General features: G+C 37.5%; 1 protein-coding gene across 1 annotated transcript; it reads left to right on the forward strand.

Moving 5' to 3' along the window:
* The first annotated feature begins 787 nt into the window (after positions 1 to 787).
* On the forward strand, positions 788 to 18,499 carry BTF3L4 (basic transcription factor 3-like 4). The gene is made up of 6 exons (XM_004679010.2): positions 788 to 890; positions 3,871 to 3,937; positions 8,525 to 8,638; positions 15,287 to 15,488; positions 17,118 to 17,177; positions 18,060 to 18,499. Exons 2-6 carry the CDS (start codon positions 3,884 to 3,886, stop codon positions 18,104 to 18,106), a joined length of 477 nt encoding a protein of 158 aa, XP_004679067.1. The 5' UTR covers positions 788 to 890; positions 3,871 to 3,883; the 3' UTR covers positions 18,107 to 18,499.
* Positions 18,500 to 19,203: the final 704 nt, after the last annotated feature.

Raw genomic sequence — 19,203 nt, forward strand, 5'->3', positions numbered from 1 at the left:
AGTCGAAACACAAATTATTGATCGGCTAAGTCAGCAGTCCGTAAAAGTGGGCGAGTTGCCCAATGGCCTGGGTCTCCTTTAGCTCTCCGCAATTACACAGGCTAGACAACTAGATTTCATTCTTAGGTTCCTGCATTGGTCTCCGAGGAGACCTGGCTAGCCAGTTCTGTAGTGCGTGGTCTCTTGCCTTGCAAGAATACCCCATGCAGCTCTCGAGAAGTGCTGGCCTTATTTTCCTTCGAAACAGCCATTCTTTTTTTTGAAACAGCAATTCTTACATTCAGGCATGAAGCAACCAACACACGCAAGCTCCGAGAAAACCAAACATGGAACCTGTTATTCCAAAACTCATCTCTTCAGGGAAGGCCTTAAGTTACTGCAGGCATTTAAGTGTAAAGCATCTCGTTAAATCTATTTATTTTTAGTCTTGTTTTTCAACTTTTAGGGTCTGATATTTTTCCTTAACGTTTGACTCCGATATGTAACAAATCCACATTTTCCGTCTCTCCTGCTGGCACTACTTGAGTCGCACTGTGCATACCGGACAAAAGTACACACACACACCCAACAAAACACACAAGCCCTTTCATTGGGCTCCCTACAATTTATAGGCACGGACACAATGGAAAGCGGGGAAACTGCAAGCTCCAGAAGGCAGCGCGGCCACCTGCACCAGCCGCCTCGTTGCCCGGAGGCGCAGAGCGGGCTGGGCTTTGTAGTTCGCAGATGCGCTCCCTGGATAGGCTGCCCCGGTGAGAGAGAGGCGGGGCCGGCGGTGTCACGTGGCTCCGCTCCCGCCGCCGCCGCCGCCTTCGTCTTTCTCTGTCTCGACTAAGGCAGCCATCTTGCTCTTGCCGCGTGCTGGTGTTGGAGGACCCTCCCTGCTTCAGGTGAGACCCCCGGCGGTCCCGCCACTCCACGGCCATAGGACGCTGCGCACGGTCTCCCCCCGCCCTCTTCTTCCGACACCCGCCAACCGCTCGGGTTGCCACTTCCGCCGTGGCGTGCCGAGTGGGGGCGGAGGCGGCTGGCTTGGCCTGTCGGTTACCGGCGGCGCAGCTGGGGGTCGGCACCTGAGGGAAGGTCCCCAGCACCACCGCCCCTTCTCGGGGCCAGCGGGCCCACGCTCTTGCCATCCACCTCCAGTCCCAGTAGGCGGGTCATCTCCCGTCTCTGTGCTATTACTCTCCGATGTCCACAACAGCAATGCTGTGAGCTCTGAGCTTTGTACTGCCCCTCTGCTGTCATCCCATTCTACAGATAGGGGAACTGAGGTTAACAGCCCCCCCCCCTTCCAGTCCCCGGCCTCCAAGCGCTCTGCAGCGAAAAGCGCTGCAGCGCTTTTCACCTCGTAATGGCAGCATTTGTCTATAAGTTTGCCTCCTCGGAGACGTTGCCTTGCTCATCTTTATAACTCCATCACACTGCCTGGTGCATAGTAGGCTGTCAGGAAACTGTTGATTGACCAACCGGCTCAGGGAGTGTTACAGTGTTTAGTGAATGGCGGTTTCAACTTCCGTTCCCACGTTCTTTTCACCGTAGCGGTCTGCTCTGGAGTGGTAACAATAGTTACCAGTTTTTGAGTATGTACTGTGAGCCTTATCCTGTGCTTGATGACCAAACCTTTAACCCTTTAAAACACCAACAAACTCAAGAAGAATACAGGAGAGATACAAGTTCAGAGAAGTACTTTTCAGAAGCCCTAAGTGGTAGAACGTTGATCCTTCTGATTCCAAAGCCTGTGCCTCTCTTAGAGAAATCCTACATAATAAAAAGTTGGGACTTTTTATTTTTATCTCTGCAAACATGATGCATATGAAAGTGTTTATCATACTGCTTGGAACTTAGGCACTCAGTAAAACCTCCTTATTTCCATTCTTGAGTTCTTAAGGAAAGGGGTAAAATACCCTACGGTCCCCAAGGAAGAGCTCATTAATCTTAGGAAATGACTTCTTCCTTTTGGACCTTCCTCTCCAGATCTGCAAAGTTAGGAGGTAAAATTAACGCTTTTCATTTGTTTATAATCTACACCCTGCTGCTACACTGCTTGCAAGTATTTGACATAGCCTGACCTACAAGACAGGAACAACTAATAGTAAAATAAAGTACAAGTTGATTGAGGAATATGGAATTAAACAGGTAGTATTTCTTTTGAGGTTTAGTCCAGATTTGGAGCTTGACATCACAAGCAATCAGTCCAGTCCTCTTTCCTATTTGAATTGCACAATCCCACCCTGTTAGTAGACAAAGGAATACCATTTTTTACTCCCCTGCCACCTTGAGCTTCCAACCTACTTAACATGAGTTTTCTTTGAGAAATTCCTTGGAATCAAGTTTTCCTAGTATCTGCAGTAGAATCATTTTTTCATATGTACATTGTATAAAGAGTTAAATTTTCTTTTGCTTTTCTTTCCAACAAGTCAGTACTCTATCATGACTTCTGTCTTCTCTTGGGGAATATTATTTCAAAATACAAAAAAGTCCTAAAAGCTTTACCCTCTATCTAGCTGTAATTTTCTTTGTTAATTCACTACAACTTCATGGCCAAATTCCTTAGAGAAAAGTAAATTTAAGGAGTGTAAAGGTTGGTGTTTAAATATGGCAAAGTTGAGGTTGGCACACACCTAAATCCACTGGTTTGTACTCTAATCACACTTCCTCTTATGAAAGAGTATTTTTAGCTGCTTGAGCATTGTAATACAGTGCTGAGCAGATTGAGGAATCATATTTGAAACATTATTTGGAAACTGGACTTTCTTTGGCCTTAAAGGAGAGAAATGCACAGTGTCAGGATATAAATTAATAGTTATATAATCTTTGATTCATCTCAGATGAAAACAATGTCTTTTTCATTTGAATGATAACTATAAAGAGGTTAGAGGATTAGCAAAAAAGATTTGACAATAGCTTTGTCCTTTATTCTCTCACATCTCAGTAATCTGTTGATTAACAAAACAAGTAAAGCGAGATTTAACATGGACTTTCATTTGTTTCTGTATTGTGAAATGTTATAAATTAAATTATATATTGAATTTTTTTATTTAGTAGGACTATCACTGACTAGGATTAATGAATTTATAATGTTCTTAGAAATTTTAAAATTAAGATAAACTTTAAAAATCTTATTTTTAAGAGTCTCCTCTTCCCAGCAGTATTAATTGATGATAAATTTTCATCAATTGTGTAATGAGGCATTTTACCCTTTATGCAAGAAAATCTTGACATGCATGACAAAGTATAGTAGTACAAAATGTTGGATGAAATCTATGGAAAATGTTTAAGCAATGCTGTCTGAAAATTTGGTTCTCTTCTCCTCTTATTAACATAACATCTGACCTTGAATAGAGGACATGATTACCTCATATTTTGACTGTTAGACAGCCTGTTGTTGACTATCTTCTTTGTCCAGGTTTTTGTTTTCTATTTGTGATTTACAAAAAATAGACAATGTGATTTAGGAGGAAAAAAGTCTACTTAAAGGTGGTGATAAGAGCTCTCAGCTATAAAAATCTTTGGGGGAAAAGCTGACTTGCCTACAGAGATTTTATAATTGGCTAGGTTTTACTAAATGCCAAGGTAATGAATCATGCTTTTAGGAAGGAATTTCAAATAGGTAACTTTGAATTTCATTCTAGTTTCTGATGTTTATTTCACTCTCATGGTATTATTTCATTTTTGTTCTTTTAATATCTAATGTTCTTCTAGTTTTTGAAGCTAGAATAAGTTATTAATGTTTATTAAGAATATAGACAGTATTACTATGATCATGGTGATGATACATATTGCAAGTTCAGTGACCAGAAGATATTGTTATCATAAACATTTATTTTGGTGAAAAAGTGACTATAACAAATTTATTTTTCCCCCTAGATTTACCAACAGCATGAATCAAGAAAAGTTAGCCAAACTTCAGGCTCAGGTCCGGATAGGGGGCAAGGTGAGTGTGGCCTAAGAAAAACGGCTAGGAGAATGTATGAGTAACTGATAGTATCGTTATTGGATTTGTGGTTGTTGAAACTAAAATCTTTTTGATAATCAAAATCAAACCACATTCCTGTAGGAAAATGATTATTTGGATCTAAAATAGGTAACCCTGATAGCAGTGGAAACAAAGCCATCTTTGTTTAAATCCTCTTTAATATCTGATAGTTATATGACATGAGCAAATTACTCAGCCTCTTTATGCTTCCAGTTTTGCATTCGCAAAATGGAACTGATCCTGCATGAGATTTTGTTTTTTTAAAGATTTATTTATTTATACTTACAGACCTAGAGTACAGAACAGAGGTGGGGGTTGAAAGGATCTGCCAGAAATAGAGTAGGGAGCCGAACAGGTAGATTGACTGAAATAACACTGCTGAGGAGAACAGTGGGCAGGTCAGGAGAGGTCTGCCATGGCTGTGATAGCTTCATAGTGCTGTGCTTTAACCCATTGCACCATCAGAGAGGGCCCAGATGTTTTTAAAGAGTAGCGTAATATATAAAAACAACCTAATGTGGCCTGACACAGAGTAGATGTTTAATGAATGATAACTATTTTTTACTTTGGAGTCATCTACAGGGCATCCCAAATGTTAAGGTAATTTTATTTTGATGGGATACACTGGTTGCTGTAGTTTGGTTCATAAATGGTTTGACTGGAGATGTTCCCGCTGATTTTACATTTTATTCATTACTACGTATTCCTGCCTAATCTTCCATGTTGATGAATATGAACACGATCATTCTTTCCCATGTACTTTCAACCTAAAAATGAACTAATTCTGAACACCAGAAATCTTTGATTTCTTTCAGTTCTGGCTCCAAGCGCAAGGATAGTCTACCTTTGTCTCTGTCTAATAACTTTTTTTTTTTAATAATATAATAGTTTATTTTTACATCATTTTGTACTTTTTTTTTTCATCTCAATTGTAACTAATACCATTTTGTAAGAGGAAATGATTAGTACTTACCTCAGACCCAGGAGGGGGTAGGTAGGATACTATGTAACAGCCCAATTTGTTATAATCACAGCTGTTGGGGATAGGGCAAGAGAGAAGGGGAACAAGTGACTAGTACTTTCACCTTTCAAGTGATACAGTTATTTGACTGGAGTCATACATGTGTAGCTAAAGTAGTTACATTGTAATATCAAGTATAATGTAACCAAAAATCAGTAGAACAATAGACTGTATCTGGAAGAACTTGATGTAACACATCACTATTACATTTATTTATTTTTTATTTATTTATGAATAGAAGAAGTGGGTACAGGCCACAGAGGATTCTGGTGAGAGGATTCACTAGAGACAGAGTATGAAGCAGAACAGGCAGATGAAAATACACTGCAGAGGGAGTAGCAGGCGAGATAGAGAGGTCTGCCATGCATTGTGGGTCATCTGGCCAGGGATAGAACTGCTGCAGTGACTGCACAGATTGTTCATAGTACTGTGCTTTAACCCTTAGTGCCACCAAGGAGGACACCCCACTATTACATTTAAATCAGATGGTTGGCACACTTTAGTTTATTGAGCATCTGCTGAGTGCCAAGTGCTAAGTATAAACAGATCAAGGTTTCCTGTTCTTGATACAATTCAACTTAGAAGAGAGACATGCTCACAATTACATTACATAATAGTAAAATGTGACATGAATTACAAAGCACACTTGCCTAGGAGAAAAGTGGGTAGTGTAAAAGGGGATTGCCATTCTCCCACAAGAAAAGGCTCATCGGATGTTGAGATATGGTGCTTTAATTGGCATACACCTAAACAGCAGACTGGTGAAAAGACTGACAGAAAATTAAAAAATACATAATGTGGAGTTAGATGATAATCAATATCCATACTAAGATTCTTAGGACTTCATAGGAGTTTCTTAGTAGGCAAGAGGCAATTGAAGAATTTTAAGAAAATGATAATAGTCATTTTAGAAAAGTAACTGCTGGCAGAGTAAAAAATGGGATGAAATTAAAGTTTGGCATAGACTTCTGCTTATAATATATAGGAAGCAAGCCTAAATAACTTAATGATATGGGGGATGAGGGAGAGAGAGAAGAATCTGGTATGGCCCCAGAATTTTGGTTCTAGAGACTGGATATATAGTGATACCACCAGTTATTGAAAGTTAGGAATTGGGCCTCCCTTGTGGCATAGGGATAAAGGTACAGTGCTATCAAGCTATCATCAGCCACTGCATCACAAGTTCAATCTCTGGCAAGCCAGGGAGCTAACCCACATGGTACAACAGACCTCTCCTGTTCACCCGCTGCTCCCCTCAGCAGTGTATTTCAATAGATCCACCTATTCTGCTTCCCACTCTGTCTCTGGTGAATTCTCTCACTCCCTGCACCTGTGGCTTACACCCCAGTTCTTATATGCATAAATAAACAAATTTATTCATTTAAATGTAAATGAACAACTTAGGAAATGAATAACATTTTGGTGGACTGATAAACTTCCCCCCCCCCCCAAGGTTAATTTATCTATGCACACAAGAGCTGGGGTATATAGGACAGAGGTACAGGGAGGGAGAGGTGAGAGGATTCACCAGAGACAATGGAAAGCAGAACAAGTAGATCTACCAAAATACACTGCTAGGGGGTGCAGCGATTGAGACAGGAGATGTCTGCTGCACCATGTGGGTCAGATCCCTGGCCTGAGATTAAACTTGTGCTGTAATGGCTGCAGATAGCTTCATAGTGATAAAACTTAATCCTTGGGGCCACCAGGGAGGCCCTGGATTGATAAACTCTTTATTAAACATGTTGGATTTGAGGTACCTGAGGATTATTTCAGTTGAAATATTCAGAAGTAAACAGTTAAGTTATTCCTGAGTCAGGAATGCTTCACAAATAAATCACTGTATAAATAGTCTTCTAAACTATCCTTCAGCAACTGAATTTCTTCACAACCTGCTGCTACTCACAGAGTTGTCTTCCTCTCTCACCAGAGTTAATGAGACTGATGCAATTACATCCCTTCTATATATAAGGTTGATTTTCTTGACTACTACTGCTAAAGCTATTGAGAAAATAAAACATGTTTTCTTTTCGTTTCACTGCTATCTGGTTTCAGAAAGATTTTGCCCTCAAAACTTTGACTGCTTTTGGTCATATTTGTAAATTGGTGTAGAAAATTAATCTATTCTTTTAAATATTTTTCCCCCAATAGAAAAAAATATAGTTTCATAGCATCCACTTAGAAATAAGCTCTTTCTGTCTTAGGTAGTAGTTTAATTTTAAACCTACTTACACAGGCTAAAATTCTAAGCATAATTTTAGATTCATTTTTTTCCCCGCATAGCCCACATTTAGTTTACCTGCAAGTTCTGCTGGATAGACTGAGCAGAACATCTCCACTGCCACAGCCCTCATCTTATCAGTCACTTCCTGATTGGCCTCATTATAGTTTATTTTCCACAACCACCTTTTTAAAATAATAAGTCAGGGCCCTCCCTGGTGGCGCAGTGGGTTAAAGCACAGCACTGAGAAGCTAAAGCCGCTTCCGCATGAGTTCGATTCCTGCCTGCCCCGGAGGTGACCATATGGTGTGGCAGACCTCTCCTGACCCGCCCGCTGCTCCCCTCAGCAGTGTACTTCGTAGATCTGCCTGCTCTGCTCCCCGGTGAATCCGCTCACCCACCACATCTCTGGCCAGTACCCCAGTTCTGTATGAATAAATAAATAAATCTTTAAAAAATAATAATAAGTCAAATCAAGCCATTCTCATGTGTAAAACATTCAAGTGACTTTTATTGGAATGGGAATAAATCCCACCTCTGCTCATGGTATTCTAGATTATATGAGCTAATCCTTATCTATCTTTTCTGGTTTCATTTTCCTCTTTTCCATTGTTCACTCAGCCCAGATGTAGTGGCCTGCTTGCTCTCTCTAGAAACAACAGATTCACTCTTATTTTATTCTGTTGCATCACTTTCCTAAATTTTCCTGTGGCTTTCAGTTCATATAGTACTTTTCAGGGGAGGATTACCCTGAACATTCTAATAATAGTTTGCCTTCATCCAGTGCTGTTATTGTGTTATGTCTTTTTAACTTAATATCCTTAGTCCATTTGAAATTATTTATATGACCTTTTCCCTCCCATTAATGAATGCTCATTAAAAATCTTTTTTCTTGATTTTTTTTCATTCCTAGATTCTAGAACACTCACATAGTAGGCATTTGATAATTACATTATAATCTTCAAAGTTTCAGAATATCAACTTGATTGTTGGGAGTGGAAGGTACTATGAAAAGGCAGTCCTTATAATTTTTGGAAGTGCACCATGTTATCTTGAAGTTTAAAATTACTTTTTAATTAGAAAACTGTTAATGAAACTTTTGAAATGATAAAGACTGTATGCTGGAACTGAGCTTTAAAAATATGAGTTAGACTGACAGTAAAACTCTGGCAGTTTTATTAATCATTGCTCTTAAGGCAGCAATTTCTTATGTGGGATTAGATTTTTGTGGTGGATAAGAAGACATTTAATTGCAATTTCCAGAAGGAAGGTATGCTAATAGTTCTATTTGATTTTCTTTCAGGGTACAGCTCGCAGAAAGAAGAAGGTGGTACATAGAACAGCTACAGCTGATGACAAAAAACTTCAGAGTTCTCTAAAAAAACTGGCTGTCAATAATATAGCTGGTATTGAAGAGGTATGGTCACTTTGTAAATTACTAGGTTATAGAAGTAAAAGACACAATTATCTATATGTTTCAAATGAAAAGTAGCAACTTAGAAGATACTGATATTATTACTCATGTATATTTGAAAGGCTATAGTCATTAAATTTGCATTATTGTATAAAATTGGGTGACTGTCAAGATATTAAGGAATTCATCATACTTTTCAGACTCAGTGTATTTGCATATGTGACAAATTATGGAACTTCTTGAAGTTTAATGTAAGAAGATTTTTTTCTAATAACATAGAAATAAAGAAGCCTCAAGATTTCTTCAAATAAGAACTTTTCCCCTTAAGAGCTCCTTTCTACTCTACAAAGTTATTACCTAAGTTGAGAAACTAACAAATTCTGTCCCCAGCCAGGGAGCGTCTGACCCACATGACACAGAAGAGCTTTCCCATCTGCACCTGTTGCTCCCTTCTGCTTTTTCTGGTCCCTACTCTATGTCTGGTGGTTCCTCTCACCCCCCAGCACCTGTGGCCTACACCCAGTTCTTATATGCATAAATAAATAAAATGAATCTTAAAAATATAGTATTTAATGATAAGTCAACACTTATTTTTATACTGCTAATACATTGGCATCTACTGTATGCCAAGCATGTTACCAAGGACAGTGGTACCTAAGATATTCATAATCTACATTTGACACTTATAATCTAATAGGAAAATTAATGAAATAAAACATTATGCACTATCAAATTTCAACTTCACAATATTCCTTTGAGTTGATTACAGATGAGAAAGATCACATACTAGTAGTAAGTGCTGGATTCCATGTGTGTGTTAAGTAAAGTATGTCAGAACCAGGGGTAATTTCTTTATCCTACTTGTAGTCTTTTTAGTTATATTTTATTTCTTTCTTTTTTTAATATTTATTTATGAATATACAATCTAAGATGTAGGCCAGAGGTATGGGAGGTGAGAGGATTCACCAGTAACAGAGTGGAGAAGAGAACAGGTAAATCTACTGAAATACACTGGTGAGGGAAGCAGCAGGTGACACAGGAGAGGTCTGCACACCTTGTGGGTCACCTCCCTGGCCAGGGATCGAACTTATGTTGCATGGCTACAGATAGCTTCCTAGTGCTGAGGCTTAACCCCATGCACCTCCTGGGAGCCCCTTGTTATATTTTCTTATACCTACTCTTAACCCTGTCTCCTGTCTCTCTCTCTCTTTCTTCTCCCAGAAACTCACCAAAGAGAGAATATCTGTCTTATAGTCTATATTATAAGATAGTATTATCTTATATATTATATCCTATATTATTATTATGTAGAATTCATTACCTTATTCTTATATGCATAGATTAAATAAAATTTTTTAAAAAGGTAAGAGTAGGAATGTAAATGTATACTATTTTATAGATAATCTTTACTATTTATAGTTTAGTTTTATTTTTTTTAAAGATTTATTTTTGTGTAGAAGAACTGGAGTACAGGACAGAGGTATGGGGGGAGGATGAAAGGATTCACCAGAGACAGAGTGAGAAACAGACAGGTGGATTTACTGAAATATGTTGCTAAGGGAAGCAGCAGGTGAGACAGGAGAGGTCTGCTGTGCCATATGTGGGTCATCTGGTTGGGGATCAAACTCTGGTCAAAGTAGTGATGATACTGAACATACCCTCATGGCCACCAGGGAGGCCCCAGTTTTCTTGTGATTACTTTGTGTATATTACTTATACAGAAGAAAGGGCTATAGTTACTGGTTGACCATTAAAACAGTTCCTTCCTCCTTTAACTAGCATCACAGTGCAGTTGGGTAGACAATTGAGTACAGGAAAGTAAAAGGAAAGCATTATGTTCTGTGCATTTTATCATTCAGCAGAAACCTGGCTTTATATTTTTAAGATCTGCTTTTTTTTTTCACATTATACTCTTTATTTTGATAAAATATATATAACAAAATTTCACACCTTAACCACTTTTAAATGTATGTTATTTACATTCACCTATGGTGCAGTCTCCATTATCTGTTTCCAAAATTTTACATCACCCTAAAGAGAAACTTTACTCATTAAGCATTTACTCCATTTCCTCTCTCTTCTAGCTCCAGATAACCTCTCACCTACTTTGTGTTTTTGTGGGTTTGCCTATTGTAGATATTTCATGTAAGTTAACATAATGTTTTCAAAGTTCATTTTTTAGCACATATCAGAATTTTAGACAGCTCTCCTCCCCCAGAGGCCCTTCTGTGTCTATGCCAGTGTCTCTTACTACCCCTTTCAGAAATGCAGCTCTCCTGAATACATGTAACTATGCAGGCATATCTTTTAACAAACCTTTTCCTTTTGTAGCTCTTTCTGCCCACTTGTATCTGTGCAAGCATTCTTTTCTTTTCCTTTTTAATATAATAAACCTACTCTTTTAGATTTAAAAAAAATTCATTTAATTTTTAAGATTTATTTATTTAAAAGAAAAGATTTATTTATTTATACATACAGGAACTTGGGTGTAGGCCAAAGGTGTGGGAGGGTAAGAGGATTCATCAGAGATAGTGTGGGGAGCAGAACAGGTAAACTGAAATACACTGCTACGGGGAACAGCAGGTGATACAGGAAAGGTCTGCTGTGCCATGTGGGTCACCACCCTGGCCAGGGATCAAACTCATGCTGCCATGGCTGTCAGTAGCTTCATAGAGCTGAGTCTTTTTTTTTTTTTTTTTTTAAGATTTATTTATTTAGGCCCTCCCTGGTGGCGCAGCGGGTTAAAGCACAGCACTGAGAAGCTAAAGCCACTTCAGCATGAGTTCGATTCCCGCCTGCCCCGGAAGTGACCACATGGCGTGGCAGACCTCTCCTGACCCGCCCGCTACTCCCCTCAGCAGTGTACTTCCTCGATCTGCCTGTTCTGCTCCCCACTCTGTCTCTGGTGAAGCCTCTCACCGCCCCTGAGCCTCTGGCCTGTACCCCAGTTCTGTATGCATAAATAAATAAATCTTTTTTTTTTTTTTAAAGATTTATTTATTTATGCATACAGAACTGGGGTACAGGCCAGAGGTGCAGATGCGATGAGAGGATTCACCGAGATGGAGTGGGGAGCAGAACAGGCAGATCATTGAAGTACACTGCTGAGGGGAGCAGCGTGCGGGTCAGGAGAGGTCTGCTGTGCCATGTGGGTCACCTCCGAGCCAGGCAGGGATCAAACTCATGTGGAAGTGCATTAACTTCTAGTGCTATTCTTTAACCCACTGCACCACAAGGTAGGGCCCCAGAACTGGGTCTTAAACCCTTGAGCCACCAGGGAGGCCCAAAAAATTCATTCCTTTTATATTGAGTAATATTCCATTGGATAAGCGATGCCACATTTTATCTATTTTTACATTGGTAAGCATCCTTTTTTTTTTTAACTTTTTCATCCTAAAATTATATTACCATTATAGAAAATTAGGGATATATAAAAAATAAAAGAATGTATTAACATTTGATCACAGTGTTAGTTTTGTATTTTCCCCATATTTATATTTTTTGACATATCTGCGATTATACCTACTTGTACAATTTAGAATCCTTTTTTCCAGATATTATAAAAATTGTTTCATATCATTTAAAAACTTCTTAATCATCAGTTTAAATGTCTACTACGTATATTCCAATATAGGTATATACCAAAAATTGACTTACTACTTTACATGTTAATGCTTTGAAATTAAAAAAAAAAAATGTCAGATTTAAATACATACATATTTCATCATTTCTGGTATTCCTTGAGTCCTTTGGAAATACAGTTGTGCATGAACATTTTTAGAACCCTTCATTCATATTGTCAAATTTTTTCTCACACTAACTACAGCTTAGCTGTAGAGAATCCACCTCATTAGACTCTTGCTACCAGATCATAAGAAAAAAATGATCCCAGCATATGAGACAGCTGTTAATTTTAGTTCATATCAAATAGTATATGCTTCATACTAATCTTTAGAAGTAAAACTGGTGTTGAGCTTAGGATTGTCTATGAAAATTAATGACTTATGGGAGTGTAATTCTCAAAATCTGACATCTCTTAGCCTCCCATACCTTATTCTTAAAATGTCTGTTTCACCCCATTAAGATACAGGAGGAAGGTAATAAAAGATGAACTTCTTGATAAGTATTAGTACATGCAGTTTGGAATGGAATAAAACTTAATTTTAAGGGCCTTCCTGGTGGCTCAGGTATTAAAATCTCAGGGCCATCATGTTATTGCCAGCCACCGCAGCACGTGTTTAATCCCCAGCCAGGGAGGTGGCCCACATGGTGCAGCAGACCTCTCCTGTCTCACCTGTTGCAGTATATTTCAGTAGATCTCCCTGTTATCCTGTTATGCTTCCAACTCTGTCTCTGGTGAATCCGCTTACCCCCCTGCACTTCTGACTTAAATTTGGTTCTTTTTTTTTTTTAAGATTTATTTATGCATATACAACTGGGGTACAGGCCAGAGGTCTAGGGGGTGAAAGGATTCACCAGAGACCAAGCGGGGAACAGAACAGGTAGGATGACGAAGTAGTGCTGAGGGGAGTAGCAGACAAGCAGGAGAGGTCTGCCATACCATATGGGTCACCTCCCTGACGGGATTAAACTCATGTTGAAACAGCTGTGGTCAGTTTCGTAGTGTTGTGCTTTAACCCATTGTGCCACCAGGGAGGGCCCTACCCTGTTCTTGTATGCATAAATAAATAAAAATAACCCTTAAAAAAAGAAAAAGCAACTTACTTTAACACAATTGTCAATTCTCAGAACTGCAACCAGCTGGCCAAGTAAGGACTTAGATACAAAAAGTCACATAGCAGAATACAAATCTCCTTTCTGAAGTGAGAAGGCACTTATCAGCAATAGCTATGAAATCAAGTATAACTATGAGCTTCCTATACCCATAAAACTTAATGCTGTGTAGAAGTAATACAAGCATCAGATTTACTAGATAGAAGGCCACTAGGATTAAATATGTGCCTTACTCAGGGACCAGCAAATGCAGGAGTTGTTAAATTTTAGACATCATATGGGCCATGAACAGTTGTCAGGAATGACTTAAATGACAATGAATTCTGTAGGGCAAGCAGATTCCGAAAGGTCAGAGCAATAGAAAAGTCGGGTCAGAGGTCTCGAGACGCACAGGAGGTTCTGGGGCATCTTTACTGGGCACAGACACTACTGGTGTTATTTCTGTCCTTGAAGTGCCCCTCTTCTAACATTTAAAGAGTTGAGTTCTGACAACATTTGTGATTTTAGAATAAATATAGGAGTTGTCCATTCATTAAAATTGAGTGACTGGTATGCTGGATACTTTGGTATTTCTACTAAGGCATTGTCTCTGATCTTGAGGCGTTCACCTTCTAGTAAGGTCAAATACTTGCAGACACAATTATGCTAAATTAAACAGTTCTATGTAATTGTAATTGTAATACCCATGAACTGCAGTGGGCACATAATCATACGTTTTCATAGGAAAAGAAATATCTAATCCAAGTCTTGGGTTTTATTTCTGTAATAGATTTTACATGAAATGTAGAAGCCCTTTTCTCCACCTTCCCCTCTGGTGCTATTTATCAGTAATAATGATCACCTCTGAGGAAGAAAAGCCCAGTTCTGCTGACCATGGGGAACACTCAGCATCTCAGCTTGATTATTACAAGGGCAGTTTTTGGATGGATCATGAAGTGTTTTTCAAGTTGCCAAGCGTTAACTCTCCTAATATTTTTGTTTTTTTCTTATAATACGACCAACTTAACTTACCCAGTAGACTCTACTACATAATGGAATCACATTCTTTACACATTTAACTTATGCAAACTCAAATCTTAAAAATACAGAAAGTGCATGTGTTATAAAGAAATAACAATTTAAATAGCACGTGTTCAGCTTTCCTTTCAGTAAGTCTCAGACAATGGGTGAATTCAAGTCCACCTCAAATTACAGTGAAAACTATAAAAAGAAGGTGAGGATAATTTTAAAGGTTTCCCAGCAATTGATAAGGTATGTTCAGGTGGTCATGTAAGTGGATGTGAGAAATTCTGTAATATTTACAAGGGTTATTGAAATTTTTGAGAAATTAATACTTAAAGATTTAGAGGAACTGACAAAATCTTATCCAAAGAAAAACATGAGAACAAGTTGAAAGTTTTGTAAATTTAGTTTTCAAAAAAGTGAAACACCTGACAGATTAAATTTCCGAGTGTATTGTATGGATTTTCAGTGGCATATAGTGTTGTCCCTTTAAAAACTGTCCCCTCTGATCCCACAAAAAGGTATCTGTACTTTTAATTTAGTAGTATAAACTGAGCAAAATAATGGTTAATTTCATTAAGAAGCCAGTTCTTTGACTGATAATTCCTTTTTATTTTTTAAATGTCGACATGAAGTTCTTTCTCATAAAGTCTTTGAATTTAAAATCTAGATTCTACAACAGTGACTATTTCTTGACCAAACACAGTTATTTGTACCATCTAACACCATTTTGGTTTGATCATAGCATCATTTTTCCAGCCATATATCCATGGTTTAGATAATTACTACCTTGGGATTGTATAACTATCAAGTAAAAAACATAAATGGCTATCTATCCTTTTTTTTTTTTTCCTTTAAGAAAGATACTATATTAGTACCAAATATATGAAGTACACTTTTCTTCTGTGATCATAGGTGAACATGATTAAAGATGATGGGACAGTTATTCATTTCAACAATCCCAAAGTCCAAGCTTCCCTTTCTGCTAATACTTTTGCAATTACCGGTCATGCAGAAGCCAAACCAATTACAGAAATGCTTCCTGGAATATTAAGTCAGCTTGGTGCTGACAGCTTAACAAGTCTTAGGAAGTTAGCTGAACAGTTTCCTCGGCAAGGTAGGTATTTCAATTTAGTACCTCTTTCCTCCTGACATTAATTAAAGAACCTAATTATTTAAAATGTGTTCCATTTGAAACTTTTCATGATGTTACTTACATGCTTCATAAATTTTTGAGTTTGTTCCTTTAATAATTATACAGTGTGGAATAGAGGATATTTGGCTGTGTTTTGGTAGTAAACTGATCCTTAATGTAGGTTTGAATTGTATGAGTCCCATTTAAATACTTAGATTTTCTTGTAAACACATTATGTAAATGTGTATTATTAGTAAATATAGTATAGCACTATATATTTTCCGTAGTATTTTCTTTAACTTTATTTTGACTACATAGTGTATTATGCATATAGTAAACAAAATATGTTTATGTTATTAGTAAGGCTCTGGTCAACAGCAAGCTATTGATAATCAAGTTTTGGAGGAGTCAAAAGTTATACACAGATTTTTGACTAGAAAGGGAGTTTGTGCTCCTAACTCCCGAGTTATTCAAGGGTCAGCTGTACAGAGCAGTAAGAGTTAATTACAAATCGCCCTCAATTTGCTGTGATATGGCTTAAAGTGATTGTTTCATTTAATGTTGGTATGAAAGTAATGCATATTCAGTGGAAATTTTTAAATTTTCATCTTTTCCTGGGCTAACAATATGTGGTATGATATTCTGTAGTGATGCTGGGCAGCACCAGAAAGCTGTAGCTCTCAGTTAGCCACATGATCCTTCAGGTTAGACAACTGATAATCTAGACTTTTTAACTTTCAGTACAGTATCCAATAAATTGCCTGAGGTATTCAATGCTTTATTATAAAATAGATTCTGTGCTAGATGATTTTGCCCAATCAAGTATAATGTAACTTTTTGAACATGTTTAAAGTAGTTTAAACAAAGCTATGATTTTCATTATGTTAGGTCTATCAGATACATTTTTGACTTAAAATATTTTCAACTTACAAATGTTTTAGCTATATAATCAGGATGTAACCCCATTGAAAATGGAATATCTTTACCTAAAGGAAAGTGTCAGGGTCTATAGGCCACATTTTATAAACAATTTGATATTCACTTTTGACTAATGACAACAGCAAGATAAGTGTTACCACAGAACTGTATTATTGCTTAATATGCTGGTTGTAAAATACACACACACACACACACACACACACACACTTTGCTAGTCATACTATAGATACAACAACCATAACTTCTGAATTTACAAGATTGTCCTGGTTTCAAATGTGTCTTGTCACTCTAAAAATCAAAGAACTTATTTCAGTATTCATAGTGGATAGTTATATTCTTTTTTACACCAAAAGAGATGGAAAACATTTTGAATATTAGTTTTTTTGGGAAAATATAGCCACTAGTGGTTATCTAAGTGTCTTTATTGAAATTCATCTGAATTTTTCCATCTTGCATATTAATATTACCTTCACTGCTCACTGACATTGCCAGCTCTATCTATCTAAGTTAATTTAATTGATTATAGTATCAAGTAAAAGATACGGTATTACAGTGGACATTATTTAGCCTTTTCTGAACTATATAACATTTAGCCAAGAAAAATGATTTAACATTGGTATTTTGTAAAGATCTTTGGTCTCAATGACTCTTTTTAAAATCAACCTTTTATAGTATTGGATAGCAAAGCTCCAAAACCAGAAGACATTGATGAGGAAGATGATGATGTTCCAGGTAAGTGACATTTCTTTAGTTGTAATATTTTTGGCATCTTGCCCACTTGATTTCACTTATTACATAATGATTTTTAGTTTTTGGTTGTTAAGAACTTGTGGATTTGAGTTGATTCAAAGCACTGGCATACAATTTAGTGAAAAAGAATGAAGTTCTTTCATTAGAACTTAGAATCAGAAGTTATCACACAGGGCCCTCCCTGCTGGTACAACTTGTTGGAGTATAGCACCGTGAGGCTGGCTGTGGCCGCTTCAGTGTGAGTCTGATCCCTGGCCCTGAAAGTGACCCACATGATGTGGCAGGCCTCTCCTGACCTGCTTGCTGCTTTCCTCAGCAGTGTACCTTATTGATCTGCCTGTTCTGCTCCCTACTCTGTCTCTGGTGAATTCTCTCATGGCTTCTGCACCTCTGGCCTGTACCCCAGTTCTGTATGCATAAATAATAAAATTTAAAAAAAAATAAAGGAATTATCACACAAAGTTTTGCCTACCTTTATTAAATTAGAATCACTGTGATCATAAGTTTAGATAATTGTTATATTTCTGTGTGAATTATGATTGATATGAGGTGGTGTTCACCTTTGTGGTTTGCATAGACAGAAAGCTTAACATTTCCCTATGGTTACTATTTAAGCAGTTTATTTCTGCCTCTTGTCCTTCATCTTTTGAGGCTAATTTAATAGCAACAACTTTTTTTTAATTGCAGTTGTAAGTTAAGAATTTAATTTATTTTGCTTGCTTTGGCAGTACACATGCTAAAATTGGAGTGATACAAAGATTAGCATGCATGAATGACACAAATTTGTGAAGCAGTTCATGTTTTTTTTTTATTTATCTTTTCCCTTTTTGTATTTTAACTTATTTTTCCTTTTTTCTTTTTTAGATCTTGTAGAAAATTTTGATGAAGCATCAAAGAATGAAGCTAACTAAACTGGATTTTGGAAGCTGACATGGACTAGATTTAACAAATCAGCTATGTGGTTCCAAAGTTTTACAGACACAGAGAACATCAACTGTTACTAGTTCAGTAATATAAATATTTTGTATATTATTAATGCTGTTTGTTCAGCATTTTTCGGTCATTTGATTTTGCATTTTGCACTTCCTCCCAGGATCTGTTCTTTTGGTCAGAATACGAAGTATTGGTGCAGTTTGAGGGTATTTTGATTTTTGATTCTTGTTTTTCTGTTTCGTTGGGGTATTTTTGGTGTGTGTATGTGTATGTATGCGTGTGAGTATGTGTGTATACAGTGAAGAGCAAATTGGAAAACAGTTCTATTTATCCTCCTTCCCCCAGTAGAAATAAAATAAATCTTTACATTTGTTACTTTTTATTTTTTTCTAATAATGCACAGAATTCGTGAAAAGTGAGCATTTTAGATTTAAAATCTGAGGAGATTTTTACCCTTGGTGGTTTGGTTTTAACAATGGTTAACATATTTTTCGTACATTTCTCTGGGTTTAAGATGTGGAGACACTTGCCATCAGTTTCATGCTGGCATAATGGGGACTGTGTCTTTGGTGCGGCTGCCTTAGATTCACTACTGACTCAGACCCAGAAGAATCCCGCTCCTTTTGGGCTCCCAAGTAGCCTGGTCAGCCTTGAGTAACACTGCTTGTCATCTTCCATGTAGTTTGAGTAGAGTGTTCTCCATGTAGAGTTGAGTGAGTACTAATCTCTTTTTTGTAAGACTTAATTCCCTCATCTTGAATAATGGTTCCATCTTCAACTTTTTATTTCCCCCTTGGTTTTACAGTTTGGCAGATTTTACTGGAATAGCTAGCATGTGCTTGCTAAATAACTTTATGGCAGCTTTAATCTGTGTCTTAGCTATTCATAATAGCCAGATGCAAAAATGCCTTTTTCAGTAAGTTTAAAATTGGAGATATCCTTTCGAATGAGAAAAAAAACATAGGTCATAGATTCATACCCCAGTACAAATGAGCATTCTATGAAATGGTACTGTCCCCAGGAGGATTTTTTTCCGTCATCCTCCTACTCTTGGCCTTGAACCTACCTCTGGGTC

This window comes from Condylura cristata, unplaced genomic scaffold (genome assembly GCF_000260355.1).
Source record: "Condylura cristata isolate star-nosed mole 26May11 unplaced genomic scaffold, ConCri1.0 scaffold00008, whole genome shotgun sequence".
NCBI classification, from domain to species: Eukaryota; Metazoa; Chordata; class Mammalia; order Eulipotyphla; family Talpidae; genus Condylura; species Condylura cristata.

Bases quoted from the DNA above. Each gene is read 5' to 3' on its own strand.
- BTF3L4 (XM_004679010.2), top strand. From the start codon at position 3,884: ATGAATCAAGAAAAGTTAGCCAAACTTCAGGCTCAGGTCCGGATAGGG. The intron at 8,639-15,286 runs GTATGGTCACTT...CTGTGATCATAG, and splicing joins ATATAGCTGGTATTGAAGAG to GTGAACATGATTAAAGATGA. The intron at 15,489-17,117 runs GTAGGTATTTCA...AACCTTTTATAG, and splicing joins TGAACAGTTTCCTCGGCAAG to TATTGGATAGCAAAGCTCCA.